Source organism: Hirsutella rhossiliensis, assembly GCF_020360975.1.
Source record: "Hirsutella rhossiliensis strain HR02 chromosome Unknown scaffold00003, whole genome shotgun sequence".
Classification (NCBI taxonomy): domain Eukaryota; kingdom Fungi; phylum Ascomycota; class Sordariomycetes; order Hypocreales; family Ophiocordycipitaceae; genus Hirsutella; species Hirsutella rhossiliensis.
In genome coordinates this window covers 4,667,251-4,683,494 of record NW_025408669.1, presented here as the reverse complement: position 1 = coordinate 4,683,494, position 16,244 = coordinate 4,667,251, and the positions used below count along the sequence as shown (strand labels likewise).

Genomic DNA, 16,244 nt, shown 5'->3' with positions numbered 1-16,244 from the left:
GGTCATGAATAAGTTCTGCCGCGCACGAGACCGCGTCGGGAAACCAGGCCGACATTAGCCTGCGAGCCACACGGTGAGTTAATACTCTCCGATGTCATCCCGATGACAGGCACGACGAGTAGACCAAGGCTTGCCAAGATGCATCTACATGGAGCTCCATGGTCGTTTGCGTGCTCTCTTGCGTCAAACGAGTGAGTACCCGTACACAGGCGACGCGAAACCAAAGGAATTTCTTCATCCGCACCTCTGCGGTCGTGGAAACGCACATGCTCGATGCCCTCCTATTCACATACGCAACCTGTCTTAAACGGCGACAACATCCGTCACATTGCCTCACCGGGACCCTGCGCGCCTCGCCTTTCTCGCGCGGCTTATAGCTCCGTCGCGACAGTGATGCCCTCCCTCAGGCCCTCCACCTTAAGCTCCTCACCGGTGCAGCGATAGTAAATGTCCTTGACGTCGTCCGTCGTCGTCTCAAAGTGGCTGGTGGCGTCGTAGCTCTTGGATATGAAGATATTGTCCTTGGTGCCGTTTTCGAGGGGCTCGTACATGGGGATCGGCGGACCCTACCCAGCACGCAATGGTTAGCACTTTGAACAGGCACCCAGACGTCATGTGGCGCGGCCGAGGCCCCTGTACGCACCATGAACTGCTCCTCAACCTTGCCCAGGCGGTCCAGACCGGGCTGGAGCTCGAGATGATGGTTGGCCGACGACTCTGCAATGGTCGACACAATGGCGATCCAGTAGCCCTTGGGGCAGACGTTGTGCGCAGACGATACGCAGGCAATGTAAATGTCTGTGCTCGTTAGACACGGCTGGCTACTCAAAGGGGTGCTCCAGCCATGACGTACCGTTCTTGCGGCCAACCTGCGACTGGGGAATGATCAGCTGGCACGAGTCGCTGTCGCTGGTGCCGGCCAGGGGGTGCTTCAAGATACAGATGGCCCGCAGCACGTGGCCAATGACCTTTGTCTTGCTGGCAAAGTACGAAGGGTCGCCGAGAATCATCTTGGCCTTGGTCTCGAATTTCATGTCCTCGGCCCCCGTGCTCATGGTGGCTTTGATACCCACGGCCTTGTCGCCATCGTAGAGCAGCTCGTCGACGTTTGTGTTGAGCATATAGGTGCCACCGTAAATGGCAGAGAGGCGGGCAAACCCCTGGGGTAGCTCTCCGAGGCCGTACAGCGGGTAGATGTAGGGAGACTTGCCGTACCGGGCCACCGAGTTGCCGTATAGGCGAATGCGCTCAATGGCCTCGGGGGCCTGGCCCTTGGCCGTGATGTAGTCGTCGGTCAGGTACAGGCCCATGGCGTGGCCTATAAAGTCTTTGGTCGTGGTCTCGAGGCCAAACTTGTCGTAGACGTCCTTCATAGTGCACTGGTTGATATCGAGGCCTGGCGGTTTGGTCAGCACGTCCACGGTCCCCAGCAGCGCGCCACGACGGTGTTGACGAACCCTTGTGAATGGCCGGGTCCTTTTGGTCAAAAGAGCCAACCCACTCGATAAAGGACTTCATGCGCCGCTTCTCGAACAGGCCCATGAGAGGCGATTTGAGGGCCTCCGCAGCGTCCGATGGGACCTTTGCCACAGTGGCCTTGGGCCCGGCGCCTTGCTGCACGTAGCTACCGGCGACCTGCTTGAACTCGAGGTAGCGGGTGACATCGGTGGAGACGAGGATGTTGGTCAGCTCGCCTGAGGACATCAGGAACTTGGGGATGAGGTCGATGTTCCAGTCGTTGGGACGGCCGTATTGCTTCCACGGCTCCTCGCCCTTTTGGTAGTTGCCATATTTTTTGAAGAGCTGCGGATGGCGGTCGCGGTCAGAAACCGAGACGAAGGCAGTTTGGGGTGCGGTGGAGCATATTTACCGTCTCGAGGTTGACAGATGCTGCCTCTCTGTGGTTTGGGACGAGCGGTCAGCGGATGGGGACAGGGAGTGGAAAGGGGGGGATTTTGGTACGCCCAGAAATGCCAATGAGTGGCATTCGTGCCGGGAACTCACCCTCCGTAGTGATCGTTGCGGTCAATGTGCAAGACCTTTCTGCCCTTGACGCTCAGGACACTGGCAGCAGAAGAGACCATCAGCTTTCAGCCCTATACGAGGGAAGATGGCCATGGAGCAGTGCCTGGCCCGGCTGCGTACCCGGAGAGAATGCACTCGGTCAAGCCTAGACGAACCAGGACCAGTCAGCAGGGCCGTGGCAGCAAGAACCGGCGCTGCAGTGTCGCCAGCGCCATGCAACCGAGGGAGGGCGCGGAGAACTGGTGCAACTCACCGGTGCCCACCACAATGACGTCGTACTCCTTTGCAATCTCCTCCATATTGTAGGCTCGAGGGTTCGGTTCAGGATGATGGTATCGCGGTCGTGCAAAGGGGGCGTCAGTCGGGGGTCGGAGCTGGAGGGGTTGATGAAGGTCTGTCTGAATTGGCGGGGTTTAGGGGCGAGGAGAAGCGTCGGTGAGGTGGGGGAGACGGGCCGTCCACACCCTTACCCTGGCTCACCTCTGCTCACCTTGATTCGCCTTGTCCTCACCTTGACCTCCCTCTCCGCTCTCTGCCAGGCAAAACGGGGTCCCCTCCTTGGCATCGCCGCCCTTGGAATTTGCAATCAAGACATGGCGAGGAAGCAAATTGTCCCGAACACTGGTTGAAATTAGCCAACGGGGCCCGCACAGTCCTCTGCGCCCTTTCTCTTGCGGATACAGTGCAGCGTAGTGCCAAATGACCTCGTCAATCCCCCATTGACGCCGACGATCGGCTTCTCCCATGCGGTTGGGATAAAACAGGGAGGGCGAGGTCATTCAGCCGATTGCTTGGCTGGTACTGCGATTGTTCACTATCTGAATAGCAGCACCCCTTGTCGAGCCGTTTATGTCCATCCGTCCTGTCGTTCCAACATTCAGGTGGGCGCCTTTTCCTCGTCGTGGAGCTCATCGCACGATGCCGCCCCGACCGTAGTAGAGGAGCCTGGCTAGGTAGTCATGCTTGCCTAGCCGTGTCATCTACGCACGCAACTCGCGATACATATCGTACATGGTTCTCCTGCATGTATGTACTCCATACTCCGTACATGTGGTCCAACCCCATCTTTCAGGGCATACGTCGCAATCTCAGCTTGCGACGGCCCAAACGGTCAATATATCACCGTCCCAGGGTCGTCTGCTCGTCGGGCTCTCTCCCTTGGGAAGTTGCAGCGTTTCCGTCGGCTCTCCTCCCGGGCTTTGACCAGCTGTCCGGCTCCGGGATCTCATCCTCGTATTCGGATGGCTTGTACACCTTTCCGTTCGCTGCCTCAAGGTCAATCTCCGGGTCCGACTTGGCGACGTCGTTGGCATCCTGCCACAGGTAGAATCGTTCCGTCAACGTGTGCTTTATGCGTCGCATCGTCCTCTGGACCTGAATTGGTTTTGTCAGCCCGGCCCTAGCGGAACAGACGTTCTGGGACGACAGACCTCGCCGTCTCGGAGCTCGAATTCCCGCTCGCCGAAGCCAAGCTTCCCTCTCTCTAGCTCGGCCCGGGACGTCGCCAGCATATTCCTCTCCTTGCAGCACACCCACCATAGCGAGTGCAAGTCCTCCCATGACTTCTTGCGAAGCTCCTCGACTGTCCACGCCCGTCCGTGCGACTCGGCCTCCTGGGGTGTCGGCAGCAGCTTGCCCCGCGCGGGAAAGAATCCCCAGAGGCCATGATTCTCGTCCACGGCCACCTTGGGCTTGAAGTCGCGCGGCTTGGGCAGTGGCACGTCCGACATGGACAGGTGCTCTCGGGGTCCTGAGCCGTACAGGCTGCTGACACCGCGCTTCTTGTTGTTGTCCTTGGTTTTGCGTTTGCACTGCCAGGCTGTGGTCGAGAAGGCCGCTGTTCGCATCGAGGGCGGATGGAGCGATGGGAGCTGGAGGGGGCGGCTCAGCCTCGACAGGCAAGCCGCCGAGGGCCACAGCGCATTCTGCGACGCCATTGAGCCGACGATGGCTGTGCGGGAGGCTCGATGATTCGGAGGACCGGCTTGAAGCTGCTCGCGGCTTCAGCAATACAGGTCACAGTTTTTGGGATGCTCGTAGTGAGGGGCCGTCTGATTGGATACTCGACCCCGTGCCGTGGCTCCACTCTCAATGTCTTGTCTTGAGGTGACTAAGCCATCCAGCCCGTCTTCCCTACCCTATAGCGAGACTCAATCCGACTTTCATGTTCAGGAGAACGGCCAACGTGCAGCAGGTGTCAAGTCTCGACGTTGTTGCCGCTCAAGTTTCTCTTTCAGTGTTTTCTTCGTGCCTTCTCGGGCAATTGCTGCGTTTGTGGGATTGTTGCAGCTCATGACATCTAAACATACAGATCTTCAAGTTTGCTGCTCTGCTGACGCTTACTTTCCTAACCCAGAGCTTAACGTGGCAGAACATTTGCTAAACGCCGAGGATGTATGTCATTTACGTACAATTTGCTGCAAGTCTTGCAGATGGACTCGAACATCGAAACAGCGTGGCATGCCTCTTGACATCAGTATCGCTACGAAGCACTCTTGGCAACTGCTGAGGCAGAACAGGCGGACACAGACTTGGTCTGTCTGCCCGCGAAACTTCATACATCGACTCGTACACCAGCCACGCGTAGTTCCTGGCACACATACCGGAGAAATGTTGGGCGTGCCGGTCCGACGAGGCACAAGGACTACTCCAACCCCCAAGAAGCCTTCGACTCACTTGTCATGACTTGAGAGCCTAGGCATAGGGGGCGAAAAGACGAAATACCGAGAGACAGTGTGGTATACACACACATACATACAACTTACGAGGAAACTCATCACGAGAGCTTGGCACTGCAGCTTCAAAGTCCAGGTCAGACCACGAGACGCTTCACGACACTGCCGGAGCCTCAAGCACACACCACATGCGTGACGCGACATCCCACGGTACACGCGTATCTCTACCAATACATACAGTACATAGACTCAGAGCGAAATATACATCTCCGAGCATCAACACCATGAGCTATGTGCGTTTACGTACAGAGCATGTCGCTTGCATTGTGCGTCCATGTACAGTACGCGTCGCATCGACACGAACGTTGCCGGATGCAATGAATGGCATGTGAGCACAATGTGCATAGACGCATCGTCGTACATACTATACACTGAGCCTGGGGGGGCTTGGAACCGGCGCAAAATACCACTGTACGGTACGCCTTGCTTTGCACATGACGGCATGTGGCCTCCCTCGGAGCATGCTCGTATCAGAGAGCCGAGCCTTTGCATGCGTCGCGATGCTACCTGTCAGTTCTGCGAGCGCTGAATTCCCAATGCATGTGCGGGCTGTCAAAGGTCCACAATGGCTGATACTCGACGAGTTGGCCCTGCGCAGTGACTCAGTGGTCATATCGTACAGACATATTCCCACGTACAGACTACAGTATGTACGTATATTGTATAGACTGCATGGGGGCAGTCGAGGCGTGTTCGTGTCGGATCCCACCAAGCGCGTAGACAAGGAGAGCGTCGTCGTCGCACAACATGCTGCAGCAACTCTATCCTGCAGCACAATACAACCCGGATGGAAGAGCACGGGTTCTTCCGTGAGGCCTGCATCTCAACGCGAGCCTTACTGCATCATCTCGCATCCCCATCGCAGGGCAGTGCAGCATCGTACATATCATAGGCCAACCAGAGGCCTACCATGCGTGGCGGAGGAGGCTGAATCGTGATGAGCGCATGTGCGAGGGACGGTATGAGCGCAATCTTGTCTTCCCCTGGCCATGGTCGACGTGAGCTTGGAGGCTCGCCAGACGGACCAAGGACAAGTGCCGTGTGCACTTATCCGCAAACAGACAGACGGGCAAAGGGGAAAACTTGCGGTCAGCCGAGGCGGAAACTGAAACGAACATCGCAGCTCGCCTGGGTGCCCGAGCCTGCAGCAACTGCCCATGGTTGACGACGCCCTGGACACATGCTGGCTCACGCCGCTTCGCAGGAACAAGGCCCGTTCCGCCAACTCGTCCGCCATGTGTCGTGTATTCAATGTCTGTACTGCATGTGTTGACATTGATACGTTGACAGAGGCTGCAAAGCTCTTTGCCTGTATGTACTTGGCAACGCGAGTCCAAGGTCGTGGCGACAGTGGCAGAAAGACTTGGGCTCGCACGGCAGACACCGGACCGACGGATGAAGCGTGGCCGGGGGGCCTTCGCTTTCGTCAACCCGACATTGGCCAACGGAGTTGAATCGTGTGGGATTGTCCCTGTGTGCAGATGCATGTCATGTCGTCCTTGGCTGGTCCCCCTTCGCGGCCCCTGCCTTGTGCTCATTAGCCTCACCGCTTCCGAGATCCGAACAAGGTTGTGTGAATATCATGTCTGTCCGGGCGCTTCTTTCGTCCTCCTCTGCATGTATCTTTTCCTGTTTTTCTCTCTTGGACGTACAGTACAGCCAAGGAGGAAAGAAAGAACGCTTAAGTAGAAGGGGAACACGACAAGAGCTGGCAAGGGTGACGCCCTGAGCAGCCCGTGAGTGCCTTTCGGAACCCACCTGGATACTCAACATGGCTGAGCCGAGATGCGACTGGCTGGACACGCAAGGAATATGTCCGTTAGGTATGCGTATATATTAGATACACAGCACAGAGTGCTCAACTTTACCCTGTGCTGTACAGTAGTTGTCGAATATTCCCGCCTTGCCCTTGAGCTATAGCACACGACACAGTATATGTAGACTATTGCCAAGGGTCGTGTGACGCGAAGCCAAAAAAATCAAGAGAAAAACAAACCAAAACTCGGTACGCCGCGGCCGTGACTCGATGCGGAACCCGAGAGCCGGGCAGGCTCGGTGGGCATAGCCTCAACGGTCTATGGCGGCAGGGCGTCGTCGGGTCAAGGGATCGAGGGCGGCAAATGAACGGGTTGCATATCCGAGATGAAGGTGGCCTCTCTCGGACTTTGTGGCCGAGGGTGCCAGTCATGGGCAAACCGACACGAAACGGCAGGCCGCAGTTGGCCAAGCTTTGGCTGCGCGTGGGCGGGATGTGATTCCCTCTCTCTCAGAGCGTGTGTTGGATCATTGGCGTGTTGGCCGGATGGATGGATGGATGTATGCGTCCTCCGGCTATCTAACAAGTAGATGCTCTTGGCTCTTGTATAGGTAGCCATAATACACGACGGAAGGCTCCTTTCGAATAACATCAGCACAGTACAAGCATCATGATGGCTCGAGACCTGAGAGCTAGCAGACGGGAACAAACACCTGCCCCTTTTGCACCCTCGACGCTGCGCGCACCCCGTCGAGAGCCATGCCATCGTTGCTGTACGAAGTGAGCGCATGTATGTATGTTATATGCACGTCGCCACGCTGCGGAGAGGCGTCGTGCATCCGCGGGGCCCCCTTGACGACGAACCAACTTGTCAGACATCTTGGAACCCAATGATTTACCCGCGCCAACACCCTCTCGGACACGACGACACTTTGGAGAAGCGCAGTCGATGACGACGAGGGTGGACGACGAGGGTGGACGACGAGGGTGGACGACGAGGATGGACGACGAGACGAGGGCAAGGATCTCTCTCTCTCTCGGCACGAGGACACGCATCATATTGCTACTTACAGTAGGTACAGTACCCTGTTAGCTGTACATGGTAATCGCGCGAGGGCGCGCTATAGACACCAGTACAGGCGTACACGGCACAGTGCATCACAGTGCACACCACTAGCCAGGGTTCCAATCTAGACGCTTCCCCTTCCAACGCACTACCTGTATGGGGCAGCCCTCACCGAGCAACTTGCTGCACTCGCAGTCTCCGGGTGCCTCGAGGGAGAATGGTGGCCACAGGTACCGGGGACCGCCGCAAGTACTCAATACTAGCAAGGCTGCGTGCGGCTCCGTCTAGAGCAACAGCCTCAGACTCGGGGCGCCTCAGAATGGCAAAAGCTCAGATACCATGCTTGTGTGGCCCCGGCGGTGGCGGGCAAACAGATCCCAGGCAGCGTTGGCGTCACCATTTCTCTGTCTGTTGGGCACTCACGCTGTTGTTCTGCGCACCGCAACAGACGTACGGAACTTTCCAGCGCGCATGGGCGGGCATGTGCAAGGTATAGAGTACAGAGCGTCTACCTCGCTCGTCTTGAGAGGGGGGGTGTGTGTGCGTGTGCGTGTGCGTGTGTGTGCGACCCGCACAGCAAGATGAGACCACTCCCACGTGGGAATTTGATCTGATGCTAGCTGCTACATAGCACGGAGTATCCACCTTTGGCAAGGTGCCTCAACTGCGGCACAGTACATGTCTGTCTTTGCGGTGTGCGAAGTACCGACCTCTTCGTTTTGTCCGAGCATGAATGAGCTCATACGTGGAAATACTGGCCGCGTCTTCGTCAATGTCGCATGTTGCAATGCTCTTTCCTCGTGGTCCAAGGAGTAAAAACAAAAACAGGGTCCACCAAATGACGTGGGGGGTTTCGGGGCCGACACCACTCCTTCCAGCGGGTCCCGCGCGTGGCCCATTGCTCCCACTGGCACCTTGCCTGCATCCCCTTTTATCTCGTCTTTTAAAAAAAATAAAAAAATCTCGCCCACTAAAAAGGGGGGGGGGAAACCGGGGATGGGCCATAGTCTGATCTACGAGGGCTTCGAGACGAACGCCAGCCAGGCCGGCCGCCATGTCAAAAAACAATCGAATGGATACATGCAAGCGGAGTCGACCGCCACGGCGGTAGCCAGAAGCGCACCCCAACACAACAGCGAGGGCGTCCTGTCGGCGGCTTACCATCCGCCCCCCCTCCCCGCCCCCCCCCCCTGGGCCGACAGAAGTGACTGTACTGTTGAGCAACTACCTTGCTCGTTTGCGCAAGACTCTGGCAATCCTCGCCCGTCATGCCAAATACCTAGCTAGCTCTGCACTAGGACGAGAGCGGTGGGAGAAAAGGGCAGCCAACGGGCACGTCGGCCATGGTCCGAGGTCGGCCTTCCCGACTCCTGTAACAGTAACTACTGTATGTATGTATGTTCGCGTATGCCTCGTACACCGAGGTACACAACGTCGGGTGCCGATTAGATGCTACAGTACCTTTGTTGCCACGAGCCTGTATCTGGTCACGGCACGACGGAGCTCGAGTCTCGTGAGACGACCGAGTACCGGGGGGCATGACTCGCGCGTGCGTGCGCCTTTGTCTGCAGGCGAACTGAGCTGTCTGCCGCGTGCATGCGCGTTCTGGAAACTCGCGAGCGACACTGACCAAAGAGCGATGAGAGGCCTTGTTTCCGCGCGTGACAATCGACGGGGGTGCGAAGCCCGGTGTAGGCACAATTGGCGCGCGCGCCCCCGAGGCCAACGAGCAGCATTGCCGACCAACTGGCCGTAACATTGAGACCGGGCCAAGGGGCCGTCGGGGAGATCTCAACACCCACGGGCTCCTCTTCAGGGCAGCTTGGTTGTCTCCCCGCTCTCCTCTTCCCCTGGTCTCCCGCCGTTGCACTACAAGCGCGGCACTGCCTCTTTGCAGTGAGGCCGTGTGGGACGGGAGCGAATGGGGTCCTTTTCTCTTGGAGACGGCAATGTCTGGACCGCCTCCACATGAGGCTCTTTCCAGTCCCGCTTGGCCAGGCACGCTGTCGAATGCCGTGCTGGCGCTTAGAGCAAGAATTGTGGTTCTTGTCCAACGTCACAGTCGCGCTCCGGACAGCTGGGATCTCTCGCTGCAGGGCTGCGCTGCGCCGACGCCAACGGCCAGAGACAGGGCCACCAGCTAGCCATCCTTGTGCAAGCCGACCCAGACTGCCTGCCTCACCCTCGGATTCGGCCCTCTCTGCACGCGTGACACCAAACCCCAACCCTCCGATTATGCACGACGGCGGAGCCATGTCTGATGTATGGCTATGCCGATGTGCGTGCGTGTGTGTGTGTGTGTGTGTGTGTGTTGGGGACTCTCCGTCGCACAGAAACGGGACAACAAGGCAATCGGCATCCGCCCAGAACCACGGACCGCTATCTGGCTGTCCGTAGGTGCAAGAGAAGGGGGTGCGAGAGAGTCGGGATCCCGCTTCTAGCAGGTCCGCCGACGGCGGCCGAAGCAGGGAGCGAGCGAGCGAGGGAGGTGGCCAGTGCCCCGACAGCCGAAGTGCGGCTCGAGACGCAGCGACTGCGAGTACATGGCCCGCTCGTACGTAACTCATGGCTACTGTGCAGCACACCAGTTGAGGGTGGAAAATGCTGGTGCCTTGTCCGGCAGCCGGCCGGGTTCTCTGCTGGAGGGGTCGAGATGTCGCAAACGGACGTGAATCCCGATTTGGCCTTGGCGCAGTGACAAAGTGAGATTGTCAGCCCATGCTCGTCGCCCTTGCCGACCAACAGCCAACTAGGGAGGGACTCGCTCGTGTGTGTGCGCGGCGTGTTTGTCTGAAGCTTCAGGGCAGCACATTGTCCTTGTCTCGCCCGCACACGCGCTGAAGGATGTATCAGGTTGCTGTCAGAGAATCCGCCGCCTCTCTGTTGACTCGCGTGGGCCAAGAAGCGGGATGGTGATTGGAAGCAGCTCAAGAGCGAGTTGCACGCACGCACGCACCCCCACCCGTGCCACCAAAGGGAAAAAAGCATCAAGAGAAGCCGCGGGAGCTTGGCGGTGAGAGCTGTGCTTCGTACTGCAGAAACGCCCCCGTCTTCGGAGAAAGCTCGGTCGGGCTTCGAAGCCGCCATTCCGCCACCCCGCGGAAATTCTTTCACCTTGTCTACCTACCTATGCAGACATCAGCTATTACTACATAACGTTCTCTCAAGGTGCTCATACGTTGGCAGTACCGGTAGTCGTCGACGTCGGCGCGCCGCCTCGTTGCTTTTTGCGTCTGTACATACAGATACGTACGGAGTACGTACCCTTCCTCGTGTTTCTTCCCCTCGTCAACGCCAGGAGATGACGAGACCAGCAGCAGCATCTCCGCAATGCGCACTTCAGTCCATGTACAGTGCAGTAGGACACTACACGGCACGGTACATAATAATAGCGGTTATTAATTCGAGCAAGGTGGCAGGGTCTTGCTTGATTGCTTGACCTCTGTTGTTTTCCCGCAAGCATGCTCTCTGCATGCGAGGTCCCAAGGTGCAGGGATCAGGCTACAACAGCGCATGGGAGAGCGATTCTCGGCCTTTTGCCGACCAGAGCAGTCGGCGGTTGACCATGCCGATGCTGATGCGCGAGGTCCGGCAGACCTGGCTGCCTGGCCTGGGCACATGCTGCACCAGAGTCGTCGCATGGAGCGTTTGCATGCGCCCGAGGCCGGAGATACTGCATGTGCTTGTCCGTCGGTGGTGGACACGAGATGGCGGCCTGCCTCCGAATTTCTCCAAATCTGCGTCTCGTCGCGGCAAGGACCCCGCCGTTTGGGGACCGCAAAAAACTTCTGGATCACTCGCCGAAGCTTTTGGCGTCCCCATTTCCGCACTGGAACAGCAGGCTATTTAGAGGGGTTGATGGGGGGCCGCCGGTCCCTTCCATGGGGAGCAGGACTGGACGGTCCACCGATCTGCCTTGTGGGCTCGAACGACGGCCTGGGAGGCGACGACAATCTTCAAGGTGCCGACGCGCGTAGCACGCCACGCGTGCGTTTCAGGCACCTGCCTCTCGACCTACTGCATCGCTCCCCTCCAAGAACAGACGCTGCGAGAAGAGCGCGGCACGCCGGCAAAAGCATACGGCAAGTGGCATGCGATGTTGATGCCCTACTTTGGCATGTACATGATGGATGTACAGAGACCTGTACGAGCAACAACCTGGAAGCAATACACAGTGCGTGTAGACGACTAGAACTATAGTACGCTCTGCATGGGCCATGCCAAAAGGCGCCGTAGTGCAATCGCAAGGAGAGTCGTCATAAAGAAAAGAGTACTATTACTATTTACCCCGGAGCAAATATCTATTCGGCCCAACCCGCTAAAGTGAAAGTACCTAGATGTTACTAGCTAGGACTTTATATTGGCTATCTCTTAATAGAAAATTCCTGGAAAATTGTAGAGAGCTCTAACTTCGGAAAAGCGTACTCGAGCGCCCGAGCCAGTAGACGAGGGGTCCCCCTTAGGGAGGGGCCCTACTGTGGGGGTTTATCCCCCGCGCGAGGTGAGCGCGACGTACAAGACGAGACTTGAAGATACTTAAGATATCGCAATGATGACTAAGATATATATCATCCAATTAAAAAAGAGGATTTCTAGAGAATCCGGGCCGAATAGAGATTTGCTCCGGGGCAAATAGTAGGTATTAATTAATACTCAAAGAAAAATGGATCTCGTCCCCCCCAGTACCCTGGTCTAATTACAAAAGGTATCCCGGGTAATGGCTGGGAACGTGCTCCAGCAACGCTTAAGCACCCGACGGCTTTTCCCTTGACTAACGCGCAGGGAAAAGGACCGACGAAAGACTTGGCAGCTGGCAATGCGTCGCGGGAGCCTTGACTCGTGGATGCTGCACATCATGGCCTCGGAACGCTTACGAGTCGACGATGCATACCAGAGGTACATACAGGCTTGGATACCCCTTCCTCTCCTCCGTCTACTTGCATGCCAGAGGCATCTTGCAGCCCAGTTAGGTACCGGCCCTAGGCGCATGCGTTACCGACACACCTTTCTGTCAAGAGTCGGCGACGACATTACTCGGCCTGCCCTTGTACCTACCTACCTACCTACCTTGCCTTTGGTGACAAGTGCATACGGCTACGGGCGGCCGGCGTCGAAGTCAGTTGGCCGACCTCTCTCATCGATTTCGCCAAGCCCCAAATGACCCCCTAGCTCGCTCGCTCGGGCGCGGCAAACCTCGACTCGCAGTTGCGTGCCGGACGTCTTACCAGAGGTGGAGGACAGAGTCTGGGCCAGGGCAGAACATCAGCTGATCAAGGCCGTCGTCATGGTTTGGACGTCCAAGGTTTCGAACGCGATCCCACCCAACCACCGCAAATACCGCACAATACACCTGCAATGCCTTGCTTGCCGTTTTGCCATTGCCATATCCAACACGGACAGACGCCAATTAATAAACCTTATTATTGGCGCGGCACACAAGGTCCGTAGGTGCATGCTTCGCACATTCTTCCACGCATCGTATCACAAGGCTAACCATGCCTGGGCTAGCAGGCACTCCGTTATCTGCGAGCAGCCCGAGCATGCAATACCTACTGACATACGACGCACCACCACCATCACCACCACCATCACCACCACCACCACCACCACCTACCTACTGTTTCTTTCCCGCCAACAGCAGCCTTCTACAGCACGGGCACTTGGCAGTGATGGTACACAGGTGCCAAAAAGAGGCGCTGAAGGGCCAAAGGCACTATTAGATGGCGCGCGAATGGGCGTCGTCACAGCCCCGAGGCTCGGTCGGCGAAGATCCGCGGGCCATCACCACCGTCGATGAGGTCATGCCCTGCAGGGCTACTTTCCGCTGGCCATGGTTCTTGTCTCTGTAGCCAACCGTGCGTCTGTGTCGTTGCCTTAGCAGCTGGCCGCAGACTGTCGGTGCAGGACCAGTGAGGTAACATCGACTATATGCGGCCTCGCATCGTATCGTCATTGAGGTTGTCGGCATACTGTACATACGAGGAACGGTATTGCGATGGGTGAAGGGCCGGCCGTTGTCGTCCCTCGTACTGATGAGGATGAGGATGCGCAAGTGAGAGCATGGGGAGCCCCGTTCTTGGCACGTGTGTACTCGATACATTCATGGTTTACGCCCCTTGCTTCCACCCCCTCCCCCTTTCTGTCGCTCGTCCCAAGCTGGCGTGGCGCATGGGTTTGGGTTTGTTGCCTCCATCCCTGACCGAGCAGTTTGCCATGGCTCGCTGGCATGGTTCGCCCGGCTGCTTCTCAAACCACCGGAACGTACTGTGCCCAAGGCAGTAGTTCGATGGCAGCAACCTCTGTCCTATGCACAAGATGTCCCGAGCCCTGAACCTGGTCTCCTCAGGGGGTCGAATGCAGAGCTGTACATGCCGAGTACCTACCTGGACCTCTGTTGATACTAATAATAAGGTACCTCTTAGTACTTGGGCCCCAAGCAGGTACTGTACAGTACAGTGCCGACGCTGTCTGCACAAAATGTTGGTGGGGAACTTGGGCTTGGAGGCATCTTTGGTACAGAACACGCCCCCTTTCCCCCACCGAAAATGGGCAACTTTGCCATCAGCAGCACAAACGCAAAGCCGCCTGCTTGTGGCGGCTACATGGTGTGGCGGTGCGCCGTCTCAACGCTAGGGCCTCGCTCCCTCTCTGCATGCAGACGGTGAGGCATTGTGTGTAATCAAACGAGGCCGAGTACAGGCATGATGAGCACGAGTAGTCGCATGTGTCGTAGAGATTAAAAAAAAGCCGTCAGTGGCCGAGTAGACGACTCATGCTTTACGAATCGCGAGTAATGGAAAAAGTCAGGCACGGCAAGCCTTGAGGTACTCGGGTACGCTCGCGGTACAGCCTGGGGCGCCGCCTGAGTCCCGAGAAGGGAAGGTGGGAAGGTAGGGGTCGAGTACCGAGGACCTGGTGAGCCGCCAACCGCCGCAGGCAAACTATTCAGGCAGGGTTGAAAAATAGCCCTCGGGCCCATGAAACTAATAAACGGGCCATAAAACTCGATTCAAACCACACGCTATGGAGAGTTTGATTTGCGGAGAGGCGAGAACGACAGAGCCAAGCAGCCAAATCAAGGGCGTGCTGAAAGTGAGTAATGCCACGACTAAGTGTGCGATGCGTGCTGTGCTTGCTTGCTGATGCGCGAGCATGGCGAGGGATCTGGCCTGCATGTGTGCCGGGTGCGTGCGTGCACACTGTACTGTGCAGTACGTTATTCTCGCACACACGAGCTGCAGCCGGCGAGACGCAACGAGACAAGGCAAGGAAGGGTGTGTTGGTCCGTATCCGGCATCAACCTCGTCCACGATGGTTTCTTTTCCCTACGGCATAGCACCGAGGGAGTGCGCATGATGATAATCATGGCTAGCAGGAGAGCTGCCATCTCTTTCCCTTTGCGTTCTTCCCTCTCCCCTCAGCAGGGCGCGCCAAGGAAGAGAAAGGTACTTCCAGGTACCCGGGTGGCAGGCGGGCAGGCAGGCAGGCAGCAACGCGCAAACGCTAAATGTCGCCGCTACACGCCTCCTGGGGCGCGTTTACTTGCCCAAGGCCGGCGGTCCTGGTACCTACTGCAGCCACTCCCCGCACGAGGTACATCGCACACACCCTTTGCCCTCACCTCACCTCGTAACTGGTCCGCTGGTTTCCGACCTCTCACTTTCTCTTTTTCCCTCTCTCTCCCTCTTTCACTTCCTCTTCCTCCATCCTCCCCGGCAAAGCATTCCCTCTGCCATCCCGTTGCAACAAGAGCCCTGCGCCGCCGCAACAGCCTCACGTCCGACCCGCGTGGATTCTGCATGCGCGCGCCATTTGCCAGTGCAAACACGGAAACAGGAGCCCCAGGCGAGGAAAAAATCGGCTTCGGTCTCGTCTTTTTACTGGATCCCAGTACCACCTTTTTCTGCTTGCGGTCTCTGGCAAGGGCCCACTTGCCATCATCGAACAGGCATCAGAAAAAAAACGGTCCCGCTTCTGCCGCTGCATCCACCATCGAACACACACACGCGCGCGATACAAGTACCTTCATCTGGGTCATCGCCAAAGGGCTCTTTCACCACCTCGGACCTTGAATCTCCACCCACATTTCCCACTGGGTTTGGCCTTGCGCGCGCGGTTGTACCTGACAGTCGCCGACCCCCCCTCCTCCCCCCTCCACCCTGAGAAAAAAAATTATAGAGAGCCCCCCAAGGGAAGGAAAAAAAATAAAAAAGGATCGAGACCCGGTCTCCACTCTGGAACCATCCCCCAACTACCACACCTTCCAGAGGGACCTGCTTTGAGCCACCTCATCCACCTCCCCGGAACGCCTTCTCGCATCGTCGCGTGGGCCTTGCAGCCGTTGCTCGCGACTCTCCATCTTTTTTGCATCCATCTTGGGGTCCCGATTTCATCCCGTCGTCCAAGATCCAAGTCATTATCGACCGCTCGAGCCGTCGCCAGTTCGCCTCGCCCTCACCTCTGTCGCCCGACGCCCGCCTTGCCCGCTTCACGACGCGTCTCGCGCACTACTATGGACGGTTCCCAATATCCTTCCAATGGTATAAACGCGACATCTGCGTCACAGTCATACCCGTCGCCTACGGCCCTGTCTCCGAACCAACTTCACTCGGGCTCACCGCTGCCGCAGACGCTCCCACCTCTGCAGCCTCCAACCTCGGCC

General features: G+C 57.5%; 2 protein-coding genes across 2 annotated transcripts; both read right to left on the bottom strand.

The window, feature by feature from the left end:
• Positions 1-371: 371 nt before the first annotated feature.
• HRG_03682 (GDP dissociation inhibitor domain-containing protein) lies at positions 372-2,324 on the bottom strand (the record flags this gene model as incomplete). The annotated part of the gene is made up of 8 exons (XM_044862153.1): positions 372-566; positions 644-798; positions 854-1,396; positions 1,458-1,803; positions 1,871-1,898; positions 2,005-2,064; positions 2,146-2,170; positions 2,279-2,324. 8 exons carry the CDS (start codon positions 2,322-2,324, stop codon positions 372-374), a joined length of 1,398 nt encoding a protein of 465 aa, XP_044723179.1.
• Positions 2,325-3,144: 820 nt separating this feature from the next.
• HRG_03681 (mitochondrial 39-S ribosomal protein) lies at positions 3,145-3,872 on the bottom strand (the record flags this gene model as incomplete). The annotated part of the gene is made up of 2 exons (XM_044862152.1): positions 3,145-3,399; positions 3,456-3,872. The coding sequence occupies 2 exons, from the start codon at positions 3,870-3,872 to the stop codon at positions 3,145-3,147; spliced, it is 672 nt and encodes a 223-aa protein (XP_044723178.1).
• Positions 3,873-16,244: the final 12,372 nt, after the last annotated feature.